Source organism: Pogona vitticeps, chromosome 4, assembly GCF_051106095.1.
Source record: "Pogona vitticeps strain Pit_001003342236 chromosome 4, PviZW2.1, whole genome shotgun sequence".
In the NCBI taxonomy this organism is placed as follows: Eukaryota; Metazoa; Chordata; class Lepidosauria; order Squamata; family Agamidae; genus Pogona; species Pogona vitticeps.
This window is the reverse complement of record NC_135786.1, coordinates 186,959,369-186,973,411: the sequence shown is the minus strand read 5'-3', so window position 1 is coordinate 186,973,411 and position 14,043 is coordinate 186,959,369. Positions and strand designations below refer to the sequence as shown.

Genomic DNA, 14,043 nt, shown 5'->3' with positions numbered 1-14,043 from the left:
TGGCACAAAGTGTGATTATATTCCCCTTACTCACTCATATATCGTATGCTTCTTACTTGACCAGACCATCTTGTAGATACAAGATACTGAGAAGAAAAGGGCCTAGTAGCTATCAAGAATGAGCACTTTAAAATAGTCAAAATCAAGTTAAAATGCTGGTATCTAATGGACCAGCTTATTTTACCAGAGACATTTCGGGGAACTGGAAACAAGGGGAAAGTGGTTAACGAAGAAAGTATTCCAGTCTACAGAGACAGAGTTTGTGCTCAGCAGCTGTGTTATGAATTTGAAATAAGGTTTCAAAAATGTATTTCTGTTATTTTTTTAAATAGAGGGAACTGTTATAAAGCACATTCCCTGTAATATTTATTTATTTAAAATATTTTTACTCCATCTTTCTCACCCAAGGTGGATTATATAATTTAAAGCTAAAAACAATAAGTATACAGCTAATAGAAATGATCAGCCAAATGCCACACACAAAAAGTAAACAAAAGCAACAGCTAAAACACATTCAAATCAGTGAAGCAGAACAATCCATTTAAAAATCCCACTCACACAGTCAGTCACTAAGGAAAAACATGCCTAAAGAAAAAGTACAGCAAAGGTGGAACCAGCCTTGCCTCTTATGAGAGGGAGCTTAGCTCCAAAGTCTGAGAGGAGCAACAGAGAAGGTCCTCTCCTGTGTCTCCAGCGAACATACCTCTGAAGGTGGTGGGATCGAGGGAATGTCCTATCCTGATGATTCTAAAACCTGAGCAGGTGGGATCTCCCACCACCTTCAGAGGTATGTGGAGACACAGGAGATGTGATCCTTCACATAGATAGGACCAAAGCTGTTTAGAACATTATAAGTTAGAACCAGCACTTTGAATTGTGCCTGGAAATGGATCAGCAGCCAATTGACCTGCTGTAAGAGGGGACATTATGTGATCCCAGTGACCAGCCCCAGGTTAGCAATCTAGCTGCCATGTTTTGGGCCCATTGAAGTTTCTAGACAGTCTCCAGAGGCAGCCCCATTAGAGCACATTACAGTAATCCAGCTGGGATATAACTAAGGCATATTTCACCATGGCCAGATCGGACCTCTCCAGGAATGGGCGCAGCTGGCTCACTACTTTTAATTGTGCAAATGCACTCCTGGCCACCACCAAAACTTGGGCATCCAGGCTCAGAGATGAATCCAGGAGCATAGCCAAGCTGCATACCACTGTAACCTCACCCAGCACAAGCTGCATCCCTGTTCCTTGATCTGCCTTGATCTAATAGACGTCCATATATTTGTAGTGTTGGACTACAACTCCCTAGAGAATTCTCCATACTTCTACCCCATACTATGAAATCTATAGTGTGTAGCTAGAGTGAGGAATTCTACATTCAACAGGTCTTAGTTATGACTATAAACCTGCTCCGAAATCATCAATGTAAGTCCTTTTTTAAATTTTCCCTACCTTTGGATGACCTACAAGGACAGAACCTTCTCTGCTTTTCTTATTAATTAGAAAATAAGAGTGTACATTCCCAGGATTGCAATGATTTCATTCAGTTTGTTTTTGTGGTGATACAAGTGAAGGCTGAGTGAGGGCTTTCTGAATTGATCACATGGATGGCCCTACACAATCAGATCACCAGTCACATTTGGCACTGCTAATGTGAAGATGTTCACACTTTTACACAGCGGTCACTGAAAACTCACCAGAAAATGCAGATGATTTTTGTAACTGCTCAACAGTTTTATGAAATAATTACCTCAACTCCATTTTGGCATAGCTAGTATATCAGTAAGATACGGTCGATCCACAGTGACAAGAGGCACTGAAAGATGAAAAAGAGCAGGAATAAATGACTTGTATCTATTGTGCTTATTTTAGCTGGCACAGTCAGCTCTCCTACTGTGAAATGATCTTGTCATCTTATTCTAATACGTTTTCAGGCACACAGTCCTCTAAGATGCAGGACCAGAGATTCTGGGACTCCAATTCCCAGTATCCCCCAGTCAGAATGCCAGTGTCCTAGCTGGCTGGAGATTCTTGGATTTGGAGACCTAAAAGATAATGTGTCTGAGCATTAGGCTTGTCCCATATACCTCAATAAGATTTTATGATATCTACGTTGGTGCAAACCTCTGAATCCAGCATCATACTTGTACATTTCCAGGTTTCGTGATATATTTGAAGAAAGCTCTCAAGTATGTGTATTTGCTGCTTTCAAAACTGAAGAGGTATTGTAAAGCTTAGGGTAAGCTAATGTTGGCATAGACATGTAGGTGAACATAAGGATTTTCCTGAAAATTATACCTTTGCAAACTTGGGCTAAGCAGTGAGATAAGCTTCTGCGGAGAGGCTAATCAGACATTTAACTGAGAAATGCCTAGGAAGTTAAGATCTAATGAAAGATAAAGGCACAGTTTCTTTAAGGGGAGATCCTGCCTAGAAATGTTGATTGAACATTTTGATGCAGTATATTGACCAGCTCTGAGTGAGGAAGCAACACGTGATTTGCCTGGGTTTTAAAAAGCTGTGGAAACTGTACAACAGTAAAGATTAATCTGCATTAAACTTGAGAGCATAAAGCATTTTTTAAAGGTATAAGTAGGCGGTTACACAAAATTATGAAATTAAAACAGGTGCTTGTCTCCCATGTTCACAGTGAGAGACCAAGAACTTTTCAGAAAGTAAAGATTTATGAAACAAATTGAGAAACAATCGGATGCTAAAGAATGTAGATGAGATTAATTTTAAGCAAAAGGCAGATGCTGATTTCAGCCAGAGTTCTGTCTCATCTCTTTATCTTTGCTCTGGAGTAGAAGTTTCAAATGGTAGGTAGTGGATCACTGGTGATCCATGAACTCCTCTTAGGTTCCTCCAGGTTCCTTTCTTTACCATGTTGTTTTTAAATCCTCTTTTCCTTCCATTGTGAACAATGGAAGGAAAATATTTAGGTTAATTCTCAGAAACACCCCCCCAAAAAAAACTTTTTGCAGTGCTTCGAAGTCCTCCAATCTGCCAATTTCTCCCCGCCAATGTTAGAAAATGTAGACTTGCAAGATCCATAGAGATAGGGGAAATCTGGATCTCTCCCGCTCAAATTTGTAGCAGTTACCAAATTTGGGGGTGGGCGGGCATCTGCTCTCTCTTGTGACTCAGAGGTACTGTCACGCAGGCATAGGTTTAACAGCCTACAGTTAATTCTGGGAAGGCACATGGGGATTTGATGGAAGAAAACTTTTTCCTCCAGTGCATCAGTGCTGAGGCAGATTTATGAACTTCCAAAGTGGTTTAGGTATCTGGCTGTGGAGCCTGAGGTTTCGGGTTTGATTTTCCACTGTCCCTCCATGGAGAAGAGCCAGCCTCTGTGGCCTTGGGCAAGCTGCACAGTTCCTAGAAGAAGGGTATGGTAAACCACATCTGAGCATTCTCTTCCTGGAAAATGGCCGTCATAAGTCAGAACTGACTTGATGGCATATAGTTATTACAGTGAATTTTAAATGAAATAGTGAGATGTGTATAATTGCTAATATTTGCTTATAAGATTAAACAAAGATATCATACTGTTACATGCTTCCCCACTTCCCTGAATACTGAAATATTCCAGCCAGGGGCACTGTTACAGGGTTTCGTTTTCTTCGGATGAGAGCACTGGAGACTTATGATGTCTTTGCAGTATTTGTTCATTTACAAATATACAAGCAGAGCACATTTGAAGCAAATTGACACTCCCACAGCAGGCAACAAAACTGCTAATCCTACATCTGATTTTCAGAGAAATAATGTTTGCAAACTGAGAGCAATTCACTTTCGGCCAACTCATGACTGTCTCTGTCCACTTCTCTCACTTCACACTCTAAACATCTTTCCTTTCTAGTTCATAGGTACCCCTACAGAGCAGTGGTCTCATACCCATTCCCACCATGCCACTGGTTTAGTGATGATAATACCAACAATAATAAATCTCACTGCCTGCTCCCATTTGAAATATCCATCAGCTATCCTTCAACATTAATAAACAATAATCTTTACAAAGCATGTTATCCCAGTTCCCATACAAGTATTGGAAAGAAATTGACTGGGCATCTTCAAATACTTCCTTCCCTGTTCATTCTAGCTATACCTAATGACTTGCCTATGTGATGATATTACAGAATAGGTCACCTAAGAGTTTATTTGCTCTTCTCTGTCAGCTTTGTTCCATAGTGGCCATTAAACTAACAACTTCTTCCTAAAGTATTAGTTTGGTTTTTCCTCTGTTAGATGTCCCTACTCCTCTCCATCTCAAAGCACGTCTGTTGTTATATGAAGGTATTTCTCTAAACAAAAGCACTCCCTAAACACTCTGAACAATAATAGCATTCAGTGAAGACATTAATATACCTTGCCATCATATTTGGCTCTTCCCATTTTTCCAGCCTTAGTTCATAAAATATTTGGCACAAAGAGCTGTGTCTTATTTTGCCCCAGACTGTATGATTGCATGGAGAGTTCTGGTAATCATGATTAAAAAAACTTTATTAGTAGTAAGAACATTGTACTTGATTTACAGATGGATCTGATAGGCATTCAGATTAATAGAAGTTTTGCTGCTGATTTCAGAGAAAGTTAATCCTTTCCTGTTTGTTAATAGAGAGAAAATGATAGAAAGCAGGATGCTGTGTTTGTTTCGGCAGGGTGCAAAAATGACAGCATTTTTTTTGATCATTTTAAAATCTGGGTTCATTGACACACATCTAGTTAAGTATATTGCCAACTTAATAAAGGTTGATAGTAACATTTTAGAAGCTCTTTGGAGTCTAAAAAGAACCAGCGTTTGATCTAGCAACAGTGACAAAAACAGTCTCTTGTTTTATGATAAAAGGAAATGTCTTTGTTGATCTGCAAATGCGGCAGATTGTTCTGAAGAGGCTAGTAAGTGTGGAGCTATTTTGTTGTTCTTGTCAGGCAATTCCTCCCCTTTATCACGAAGCTTCAAATAAAAGCAGGGTGGAATTCTTGTATGTTGTGTCATTGTATTCATCAGTCATAATTTTTGTTGACAATTCTCGACATGCACTATGTTTTACAGTTCTAACGAGAGAAAAGACCAGACACTAAGTTTACTTGTCTTTGTTTTTCAATAAAGTCACATATCAGGAACAATGCTAGGAGTGTGCTAATAAACCATACACAGTGTTGGTCATCTGGGAGCAAGAAATATTTTCTAACTAGTTCTGAAGGGAAATATTTTTTCTTTTTAAAAATGGTTATTTATGCCATGTATATTCTTCTGCAGGTCACCGTCAGAAACATCTTTTAAGGCGCCTGGCATAATGAATCTATAACCTTGATGGTTATTGTTTAAAAATATAAAACAGATAAGGTTTTAGTAGAGAACACCCACAATTCCCTGTCTAGAATGCCAAGTTCATATATGTGTATATTTCTCCTACTTTCCCCCCCAAGAAATCAGTATTGTCTTTTGCATCATCCTTAAAGGGTAAATGCCGTATTTTTCCATGTATAAGATTATACATGGAAATTAAATATTTAAATTAAAAATTAAATATTTAAATTAAATATTTAAATTAAAAATTTAGGGTTGTCTTATACATAGAAGTAAAGAGGGGGAGGGATCAAAGCACTTTGATCCCTACTTTCCCTCTCCACTTTTTCAAAGAAAGTGGAAGGGGGAAACACTTCCCTCTCAATAAAGTGCTTTCTTGCGAGGAAAGTGGAGGGGGAAAGCACTTTCCTCGCTAGAAAGTGGAGGGGAAAGCAGGAATTGCTTTGATGAATCGCTTTGATGATTCCTGCTTTTCCCCTCCACTTTCTTGTGGAAAGTAGGAATTAAAGTGCTTTGATCCCCCTCCACTTTCTTGTGAAGAAAGAAATTCTGGGTTAGAAAACAGAAGGTGTCTTATATATGGGGGCGTATTATACATGGAAAAATGTAATAATTTTCCTAATTAAGAACCAGGTCCCGCAAAAGTATTTCCTAAATTTATTCACAGATCCCACCAGGCAGTTAGGAAGATCCCATGGTTGGTGGCATCCAAAGTTAGAGAGAGACTCAGTGAAATCCTGCTAATTCCAAATGTAGATTGTCGATCAAAGCAATCAAAGCTGTACTATCCAAAACCAGGTCTGACACTAGGTTAGGATTGGTTAAAATCAGTTCCTTCAATAGTATATGGAGATGAGGTGCTACTACACTCTGTAGTACTTCTCTGAAAATGGAAAATTTGAAACTGGCCAAAAGTTATTGAACAAGAGGTTCCAGACATGGCTTTTTCATGTCTGAAAAAGTGCTAGATAGAATTTTTCTATATTGTTCTTTTCTAAGGAGGCATCAAAGCTTGGAACTAATGCTTTAGACTTAACCTGTTAACTATATTGGACCACACCAGGAAAAGTCTTTTCCTGTTCTAGTACATTTAAAAAGTAATGTTAACTAGATTTTTTAGTGTTAAAATGTTTCTTTGGAATATTCCTTGCTAGAGGACACATGGCATTTCACAGTCCCATTTCAAGGAAGAAGGGTGTCTATACCTCTCTTCTATAACTGAATTTGTACTAGGTAGCTTCACCTTAACCATGTAAATATATTTGGATAAAAATACCCAGAAGCCTTAGCTGGAACTGTCAAGAGCCTGTGATATTTATCATGGTTTCTTGTAGTCTAAGGTTATTAAGATCTCCAAGGCTGAAGATTAAAACTGTGGAAAGAGCAAACTGCACTAATTTGGCAGCCACCTGTGACATGGCAAACTCAGCTAGGCCTTCAGCGATGTGTCTTCTCCTTTCTAGAGAGTACTTTAGAGGAAGGGCTATGCAAATCACTTCCACTTTTTTTCACAGCAAAACTACTAGGTTAAGTTTCCCCCCTCTGACTAACATTATTTTTCAAAAACATTATTCATGGGATACTGAAACCAGTATTTCTTTTCCATTGTGGATAGTGCTATTGAATTCTGGGTTTAATACGAGGAATTTGTGACTGTGATCTGTATTAGAAAATGCTTAAGCCTGTATTATTTTAGCTAGATGTTCACTTGACGACGATTTGGTCCATGCTACGCGAACCATTTGTTTGCAAGATGCCGATTTTTACAGCTGATCGCCAGCTTCGCAAAGTGGCTGCCCTGTGTTTTCTGGACCCATGCTTCACAGGACAGCCATTTTTACAGCTGATCGGCACTCGCAAAATGGCTTCCCTATGGCTGATCTTCACGATGAGGTATTTTCCCCATTGGAACCATTAAACGGGTTTCAATGCATTCCAATGGGGAAACGGATTTTGCATGACGACGATTTCGCTAAACAGCAGTTTCAATGGGACGGATTATCTTCGTCATGCGGGGCACCACTGTATAATGAGTGATTATGAGGAACTGGGCGTGGGGGCATAGGAAGAGGAGGGAAAGCAGGACCCAAGCCATCCTGCAGCCGCACTGCCTTTGCAAAGGCATCTGGGCTGGGGGATCGCTTTGATCCTTTTCCCCTCCTCTTCCTATGGCATGGGGACATAGGAAGAGGAGGGAAAGCGGGACCCAAGCAATCCTTTAGCAAGCTGCCCAAAGGAAAATCCCTCTTTGCCTGCCTATCTATCTATCTATCTATCTATCTATCTATCTATCTATCTATCTATCTATCTATCTATCTATCTATCTATCTATCTATCTATCTATCTATCTATCTATCCATCCATCCATCCATCCATCCATCCATCCATCCATCCATCCATCCATCCATCCATCCATCCATCCATCCATCCATCCATCCATCCATCCATCCATCCATCCATCCATCCATCCATCCATCCATCCATCCATCCATCCATCCATCTATCTATCTATCTATCTATCTATCTATCTATCTATCTATCTATCTATCTATCTATCTATCTATCTATCTATCTATCATTTCAATTGCCCCCAAGGAACAGCTGATCCGCGGGGGCATAAGCAGATAGGGAGCAAAAAGATGAATATAAAAGGGTAATATTCATTGCTTTGTATTCGTCGGGGGTCTCTGGACCCCAAGAATACAAAGTAACGAATATCTGAGAAATATTCATTTTTATATTCGTCCCCATGTATATTCTCAGTTGTAGACGTAGCAATATAATACAATGTGTCTACCACTGTCATTACCATAGTACAGTCAACCTTCGACTTACGAACAGTTACAAATATTTCAACTTACGAACCACTCTGATAGGAAAAGTTCACCTCGGCTTGTGAACTTTGCTTCGAGTTACAAACAGAAAGCTTGACTGCAGTGGCCCACAGAACGGACCATTCTGGCAAAGAGAAGGGGCCGGACTTCCAAGACCTCCCACTCTGCCAGCCAAACCAAATCAACAAAACAACATACTTCTGACGCGTATATGGATCGAGCACGTCAAGCCCCTCCCCCACGGCCTCACTCTCTGTTGTTTCTTTCAGGCAGAGACAACGGGGTGAGGGGATGTGTGGGGAGCACAGCACTTGTTGCGGTTGGCACACGCGGGGGGGGGGAGATTGTTTCTGTGTTTGGTCGGCCGGGAAGGAGAGAACGAGTGGAGGTCGTTCACTGGCTGGTCAGGGGAGGGAGGAAGAGGAAGAGCCTTGCGGTGACCCTCGGGGTTAAGGAAAGAGTCTCCCCTTCCATCTCCTCCTATTCCCCTCACCGTACTAAGCTGCAAAAAATCGAGACAGGCAGTGCCTCTCCCGCCCCTTCTCTCCTTTCCCGAGAGCTGGGGGTGCACCATGTGAGAGGTTCGGTCGGCCGGGAAGGAGAGAATGGGCAGAGGTGGAACCGAAGCAGCTGGTTCGCTGGCTGGTGGAGGGAGGGAGGAAGAGGAGGAGCCTTGCAGTGGCCCTCGGGGTTAAGGAAAGAGTCTCCCCTTCCATCTCCTCCTATTACCCCCACCGTAATAAGCTGCAAAAAACCGAGGCGGGTAGTGCCTCTCCCGCCCCTTCTCTCCCAGGAGCTGGGAGCGTGCCATGTGGATCCAAGTCCACACCATCGAACCCAGACCATCCTGCAGCGCCTTTTTTACCAGGCAAGCAGGTGAGGCAGCCATGACACTCCCCTCTCGCCAAGGCACACTTGCTCATCTTCGGCTTTTGTGCCGAGGGAAAGAGACAGTGGCGGCGGTGCAGTTTCAGCCTCTCGTCTCCCCCCCACTCCCCCCAGCTGGCGGTTTGCATTGCCTCGGCTTACAAACCGCCCCTAGACCTAAGAACCAAAAACAGCCAGAATGGATTAATTGGTTTTCAATGCATTCCTATAGGAAATTTTCCTTTGATTTACGAACTTTTCAACTTACAAACGTCCTTCCAAAACGGATTAAGTTCATAAGTTGAGGGTTGACTCTATATGCTCTCGTATAGGTTTTTCAAAGCGTATGGTTTCATAATTCTGTGCAGTAAAAGAGTCCAGTATGTGCCTGGAGTTGGCTGTCATTGGCAAAGCTATGATAAGAGAGCTGACCTGGCCTATAGAGGTGAAAGAAGTAGGTCAGGTGAATTTGGCCTTAGCTCTGTCAGGCTTCTCCATATGATACTAATTCCACACTTGGAGGGATTGTGGCTGTGATATAAATCCTTCCACCCTCTAGCCAAGGGACTCTGTTCAACAATCTAACTTTGTGCATTTCTTCTTGCACATATATAGGAAGAACAAGGTTTTGCTGGATTAGCTCCTGCCCTGTTTACTAACAGTTTCTCTTCCTGAATTAAACAAGATGGTCTTTGGCCACAATGTTGACATGTCTCTGGCTGATGATAACAAGACAACTTCAACATCTGTGAAGACACTTTCTAGGAAAGGTTCGAGATAACCTGACTTCCATGGCAACCAATGGTCTGTCACCATTTTCTGACCAGACGTTCAAAAACAACATGGCCAGGGGAGGCATCTGTATCTCTAAGGTTTTGGTCAGCAGACAGAATGATAGGAAAGGAAAGCAACACCCAGTTTAGTCAGAATTGCCTGGTCTGGTTGTATAGTAAGTCTTGTGAAACTTTACATTGTTTAAAAAACATCAAAAGAAAAATATTTGTATTGCATTTAAAATTAACGCATGATGTAATCTATCAAGAAAGTTAATTCTTATATATATAAATGAGAACATTTGTAGAAGTTAGTCTGCAGAAACAGTACTAAAGCTTTTGTTCATTTCTAGATGATATTTCAAAAACTTTTCTTTGGGTTTGAGACAATGTTTTAAAAGCATAGTTAAGCGGGCTTTTGTTATAAAACAAAAGGAAGGAACAAAAAGACTTGCAGTACAAGCTTATATATGCTTATTCAAAAGTAAGTCCTGCTGAGTAAACGGGTATAGGATTTCAGCCTTAATGGCCATCTTCAACAAAAAGCAGCTTTGATTCGTCCTCTGACAGATTTTTCTGTCTATAACTGGTGTTATGGAATTCTAACAAATTACTTAACAGTTACAGTTCAGTTGCAAACATGTGAGTGCAGACATGTTCCTGAAAGGCTCTGGGATGTGAATGTAATTGTATATATATGCTTTGGGAAATGAGAGTTGGTGAATCTTAACATTTACTGGCAAATGTTAAGATTTTAGCAGGCCCAGCAAGAAATGTCAGAAATGTCAATGTTATGAGACTTGTAAGTGCCCTTTACTTCTGATGGAAATTAGGATAGGATCTAGACATTCAATGAAGACATTGAGTTAGTATTGAAATTTACTGGTAGTTCCTCAGGGATTCCTGTGGGAGTGCTATAAATTACTCAGGTATTGCACATTTCAGGCATCACAGTTTGAGATGCTAGTTTTCAGTTTTCTCTGATATACTGCAGTAGAAATTCTTTGAATATTGAACATTTAACATTAATTCTCAAGATACTTCTCAAACAGGTTCATAAGTAATGCCAAACTCTGGTTTAGTGCTACATAAACGAGACTTATATTAACAGAAGGCCAATTGGTTTAAAGAACAATTTTGTGCTAGTTCAAATGTAGCCAAGTAAGTTTAAAATACAGGGGCTGTGCTTTCAGGTACGAAAAAGCTTCAGCTAAAGTGGAACAAAGAACTCATCAGATTCGGTGGTGAAACTTTTGATTATTAGATGTTTTATTTTATTCATCTGTCAGGTCATTGGAAAGCAAAGAAAATCTGTAGAGTACTTAATAGATTCTATTCTTCCAGTTTCATGGTTTCTAATGAACGAATGCCATGTACAGATAGATTTCCAAGTGCAGAACCAATTTTAAAGGGACACAGGGGGCCACGGAGTAAAGGGGATCATCCTTTCCTGTTAAAATTAGGAAGGCTTCCCTCCCCCCCCATGTCTCCTTGTGTTCCAGATACATAGGTAACACAACCACCATATTGGGAAAAGTTGGAAAACTATCTTCAGATGAAATGTATTACAGTAGAAATGAATAGTATAAAAAATTGCCCACTAGCTGTTTGACCAACAGTTATTTATAGCAGTGTACTAATTTAATGATCTTCTAGGATCCTGTAGTTAAGGAAAGCTAAAAATGTGAGTTGTACTTAAGTGGCATAATATGTAGATCCTTCTACATTCAAGGGCAATTAGTGTGCCCAAATGCTACCATGGATGCTGTAAAGAAATATGTTTTATTGAGACCAGGGACCCAAATTATTCCAAGAGGTTCAGAAATCATCTCCTGTGTAAGAACGTGAGCCACATTACAAACATGTCCCTGCCTTTGTCCTCAGTAGTTGCACAGGTTAAAAACCCTACCTTTTGGACTTCACTGACCAATATCCCACAGCCAGTATGGCCACTTACTTTCCCAAGCACTGAGCAGCCACATGACATTGGCTGGATTCAATTTAGAAGTTGGTAACTTGCCATACTGTATATGTAACTACTTGATGCACAGATCGTCTTAGTAAACTGCCAGCTGGCTGGGAGGATCTTAGTATTTCCCTTACTTCCTGGCTTTTAAAAAAAAATCAGGAAAAGAAACATTGGATTTTCTTTACCCCTTGAAGAGACAGTACATTTGACTAGCCTGCTTCAAGGGATCATGTCCATGCTGTGCTAAGTTGTCACTTGGGAAATGATAGTATGGTATGATCCCAATAAACTGGTATAACTCAGTGTATTGTAGAGCCCGGCTGCAGAAGCCAAGGCCAGGAATTCAAGTCCACAGAGTGGTTTGTGGAGGAGGGACCAGCTGAAAACTCCTAGAGTGTGTGTATGTGGTTGATGCAGTTACATGTGCTGCCATCCGCACAGCTTGTGTAAGATGTGTTCTCCCAAAGCATCAGAAGAAAGTAGGACTGGAAAACTACTTAGTACTTTATTCCTAGAAAAACGTCAGAGAGGTGCCTTAAGTCAGAACTGATTTCACAGTGTTGCTATTGTCATTCTTGCTGTTCTTGACCCAATATCATCAGGCACAGAAGGAGCCTATAATCAGGCACAGATGTGGCTATCAACAGCTTCAGACCCAAGATGGATGTGGTCTAAACCTTGGGAGCAATAAGCAATCAGTGTGCAGGAGAAATAAGGAAGATGCATAATTCTGTGTGCATAATTTTGCTTAGAATGTCTCTATATCTAGCATATGCTTTTGACCACATAAGCATTCTGAGAATGAAATTGTTTGTACTGTTCATTTAAGACTTTTCATCATTGTTTTCTCTAGAAGAAGACCTACCAGTGCATCAAGTGCCAGATGGTTTTCTACAATGAGTGGGATATCCAGGTTCATGTTGCAAACCACATGATTGGTGAGTGAAGTACTAAATCTTATCCACGATAGACAGACAGTTATCCTAGTTGTATTCATCATTGCCTGTAAAATTAAACAGAGTTAAGAAGAAATTAATTGTGCAACAGTCAATGATTTACCCAGGTGTGATAGATTTTTTTTAAAAAAAATATTATTAGGCCTAATAATGCATTATCATGTTTTATTTTCTGCAAGGGCTAGTTTAGACTTCTGCAGAGAATCATATACTACTGCCAGTCAAAACACAAGTGATTAACAAATTAAACTTCTAATCATTCTTGCATTATTGAAAACAAACTAACAGGAATGGCTAATGAACTGGTTGTTAGCTTTCCACAGAGTTTTAGACAGGTTTTAATTTTAGAAGTTATTATGATAATGACACTGCAGAGTGCTGCTCAAGCGCCTTAATACCAGCAGCAGAATTGGCAAGTTTTGTCACTAAGAAACATCAATAATTCCAGTGCCCATAAAGTAGGGATATATGTTGTGTCAAAATAGCTTTAAAACAATCCCAAATGGCTATCTGCAAAATGGAAGTAATACATTGAATTGAGATGAAGCTTGGTTTAGGGTTATTGGTAATATCTAGAATCTGTAGTCAATATTTATAATATTTACATGAGGCACCTGAAGTTATGAAATATTTTTTAAAAATCTTTGAATTGTCATAATTTATCACCATTTGCTTTTCTCTTGAGGTTCTGTACTATTTTAATGTGGTTACCACTTACTAGTAACACAAAGAATTATGTAAATCAATTAAATTTATCAGACGTATAATTTGCCTACTAATAAAGTAATATTACCTTTTTTTCTGCCTTTTAAAAAAGAAGTTCCAAAGAGCAAGTACTTGGAATCATTGTTTTGTATTCTGTTTGAATACTTTTAAAATATTAAAATGACACACTGGAATTTTTTGCAAAAGACTTTTCTTAGTGTACCTATCCCTGTAATCACACACACACACACACACACACACACACACACACACACACACTCTTAAAAAGAACTTGGATCTTATTTACAAGTATCACTTTACATCTGTGTTGGTGTCAAAAGCCAATTTTTGCAGTTGTTTGTATGCAACTTATTGAACTATAAAGGTTAACAAATTAATTTGGTACACTTTTTCTAATCTTAATTTAAGAAGCACAAGCTGAAATAAACTTCAAATGTAATTCTAACATGTCTACTCTGAAGTAAGCATTATTGAGTTTTACAGGGCTTACTCCCAGGAAAGTCTTATCAGATTACTAGGCATGGGATTTTCATAATTTGTAAGAAATTTGTAATTTGTAAGAAGTCTGCAGGAATTCCATGGGCAGGTCTAAGCTCTGGGAG

The 14,043-nt window shown here is 39.7% G+C and overlaps 1 protein-coding gene across 18 annotated transcripts in view; it reads left to right on the top strand.

Annotated features, from left to right (window-relative positions):
• ZNF521 (zinc finger protein 521) overlaps positions 1–14,043 on the top strand; it is a 366,934-nt gene that overhangs the window by 163,903 nt on the left and 188,988 nt on the right. For 15 of the 18 annotated variants that reach the window (XM_072998868.2, XM_072998870.2, XM_072998861.2 and 12 more), the window contains one exon: positions 12,613–12,697. In XM_072998868.2, coding sequence (XP_072854969.1) covers positions 12,613–12,697 — 85 coding nt within the window. The remainder of the gene's footprint in view (positions 1–12,612; positions 12,698–14,043) is intronic. The other 3 variants (XM_072998867.2, XM_072998865.2, XM_078392628.1) reach the window with 1 other exon arrangement.